Source organism: Aplysia californica, unplaced genomic scaffold (assembly GCF_000002075.1).
Source record: "Aplysia californica isolate F4 #8 unplaced genomic scaffold, AplCal3.0 scaffold00220, whole genome shotgun sequence".
Taxonomy (NCBI): Eukaryota; Metazoa; Mollusca; class Gastropoda; order Aplysiida; family Aplysiidae; genus Aplysia; species Aplysia californica.
In genome coordinates this window covers 763682-765660 of record NW_004797490.1, presented here as the reverse complement: position 1 = coordinate 765660, position 1979 = coordinate 763682, and the positions used below count along the sequence as shown (strand labels likewise).

General features: G+C 44.1%; 1 protein-coding gene across 2 annotated transcripts in view; it reads left to right on the top strand.

Moving 5' to 3' along the window:
- The first annotated feature begins 1478 nt into the window (after positions 1-1478).
- LOC101861509 (calmodulin) overlaps positions 1479-1979 on the top strand; it is a 12735-nt gene continuing 12234 nt past the window's right edge. Inside the window, exon 1 of one of the 2 annotated variants that reach the window (XM_013083243.1) lies at positions 1479-1779. In XM_013083243.1, the coding sequence (XP_012938697.1) occupies positions 1777-1779 (3 nt within the window). In that variant the 5' untranslated portion in view covers positions 1479-1776. The remainder of the gene's footprint in view (positions 1780-1979) is intronic. The other variant, XM_013083244.2, reaches the window with a different exon arrangement.

Below are 1979 nucleotides of genomic sequence, written 5' to 3'. Positions count from 1 at the left end.
GTGTGTGTGTGTGTGTGTGTGTGTGTGTGTGTGTGTGTGTGTGTGTGTGTGTGTGTGTGTGTGTGTTGGCGTATGTGAGTCTATGAGTGTGTAGACGGAAATTCTCAAATAGGAGCCACGGCAAGACAAGGTCATCAACATTTTACATTGCGTAGAGGGCAGAAGAAGCAAGAATCGACGCGACAATAACCTCCCCTGAGATGACAGCGTCCACGCTAAAGAACTTACGCCATCCTTACGCCCAAGGGTCTAATTTCTGTCCCTTAATCCTGTCCCAAGTGCAGAGAAGGAAACCAGAGGACAGAGTGGTCACGTTTTAGTATAGGAGAGAAAAGGTAGCTAGTAGCCTAGCTATATTCTTTTTCTTAGCTATAGTTTTTTGCTTTGTTGTTACAGTAGAAGTTTTACGACGCTCGCAACTGCATACGGTCATATGAGTGAGCGCCAAGAGGTGGATGTCAACAGAGAAGCCCTAACAGGGAATCAGGCTTACTCTGCTCACCTCTCTAGCTTCAATAGCAAAAAGTCGGCTTCGACTCTCAAGGAACCTCGTAAATAGCCTGTCACAAGAGTGTGACGAACATACAAAAGAAATAGAGGACAAAATGACGAAAGTAATGATTAGGAAAGAAAAAGCAGCAGTTCCCTGATGCAGTTCAGGCACAGTTATGAGCATGATATTGATGAATCCGCCCATTTACAATTACAATTCTACTGTGCATTAGAACATGGTTAACGTCCCCCCTTTGGGAATGGCCTAAAGCCACTTCAGTCAGTAGCACCGCCCTGGGGGTGTGCCGTTTTTTAAGAGTACGCATGCAACTGACCACAGAGACAGAGCTTAAATTTAGTTTGAGCAAAAGAAAATGGTTTGATGGGCTTTTTTCTTTTATAGCACCATCAAGCAGACTGCCCCACATTTCTCGATAAAGATGTTAACCTCCAAACCAATTTTCAATGTACTCTACTATCTGAGATATCTGCTAACATCATTTATGTCCTTGGGCGTTCGTATCTAAATCTATACAAATGCTATATATTATCATTTCTACCTCCTGAACGATCTAAATTGGTCGCTTTTAAGGACAAGCGGGCTAGCCCAGATTTTGGGGGTTTCCAGAAATCTTGACTTACCTCAAAAGTCTGGTTCCTTTGGTGTGTATATTTGTTTAGTCATAGAGAGAAAACTCTCCTTGTCTTTTAAAGAAACTGAACAAGGGGCAAAACTTAACCTTCGATTTTCTCAAAACAGCGTTTTTCGGGATAGCCCCCTTGTGCTTAAAAGCGACCAATTGTGTCGATGGGGACTTAAAACACTAACAATCACAATTAATTCCGATCACTGATAATCAAACTGGAGTTCCGCGCCTTCTATCCCGAGCACCTCTGTCTGTGTGTGTGTCACTGTGTGTGTGACCTGGCCGGACGGACTACCCACCACCCACCACCCAATGTCTCGCCTGTTTAGTATTTATTTTCCCGCCAAGCCGGTAGAGCCCCATACCTGGCCCGTCCCCCCCGTCCGCTAACCCCTTGCCCTCGCGCGTCGTGCCGCTGGCGAGTCACCAAGGCCCTCTCGTCACCTCGGAGCTAAGCCGTATGTGAAAGATATTTGATCTGCCTATTTCAGCAGCCAACCGGCGTCGTGGGTTTCCATTCACTCTGTTGGTGTGGTCAGTGACAAGGCGGCTACCTCTCTCTCTAGATCTCTTGACAGACTTCTCTACTTTTTCATTTTGAATCTGTGTTGTGCGCGTTCCTCCGTCCACAGTAAATATGGTAAGTATAATTATGATATAAATATTGTGTGCTCTGTGTATGAATAATGTATGTCATTGTGTACTCTTACTGTTTTCTTTTATTGTTACATCTCAAATAATATGTTTATGTTTTTGTGTGTTACTGTATTTATCTGGAAGATGTGCATTTCTTTTCAATGACGATGACAAATATTAAATGAGACATTCCCCCCCCCCTCT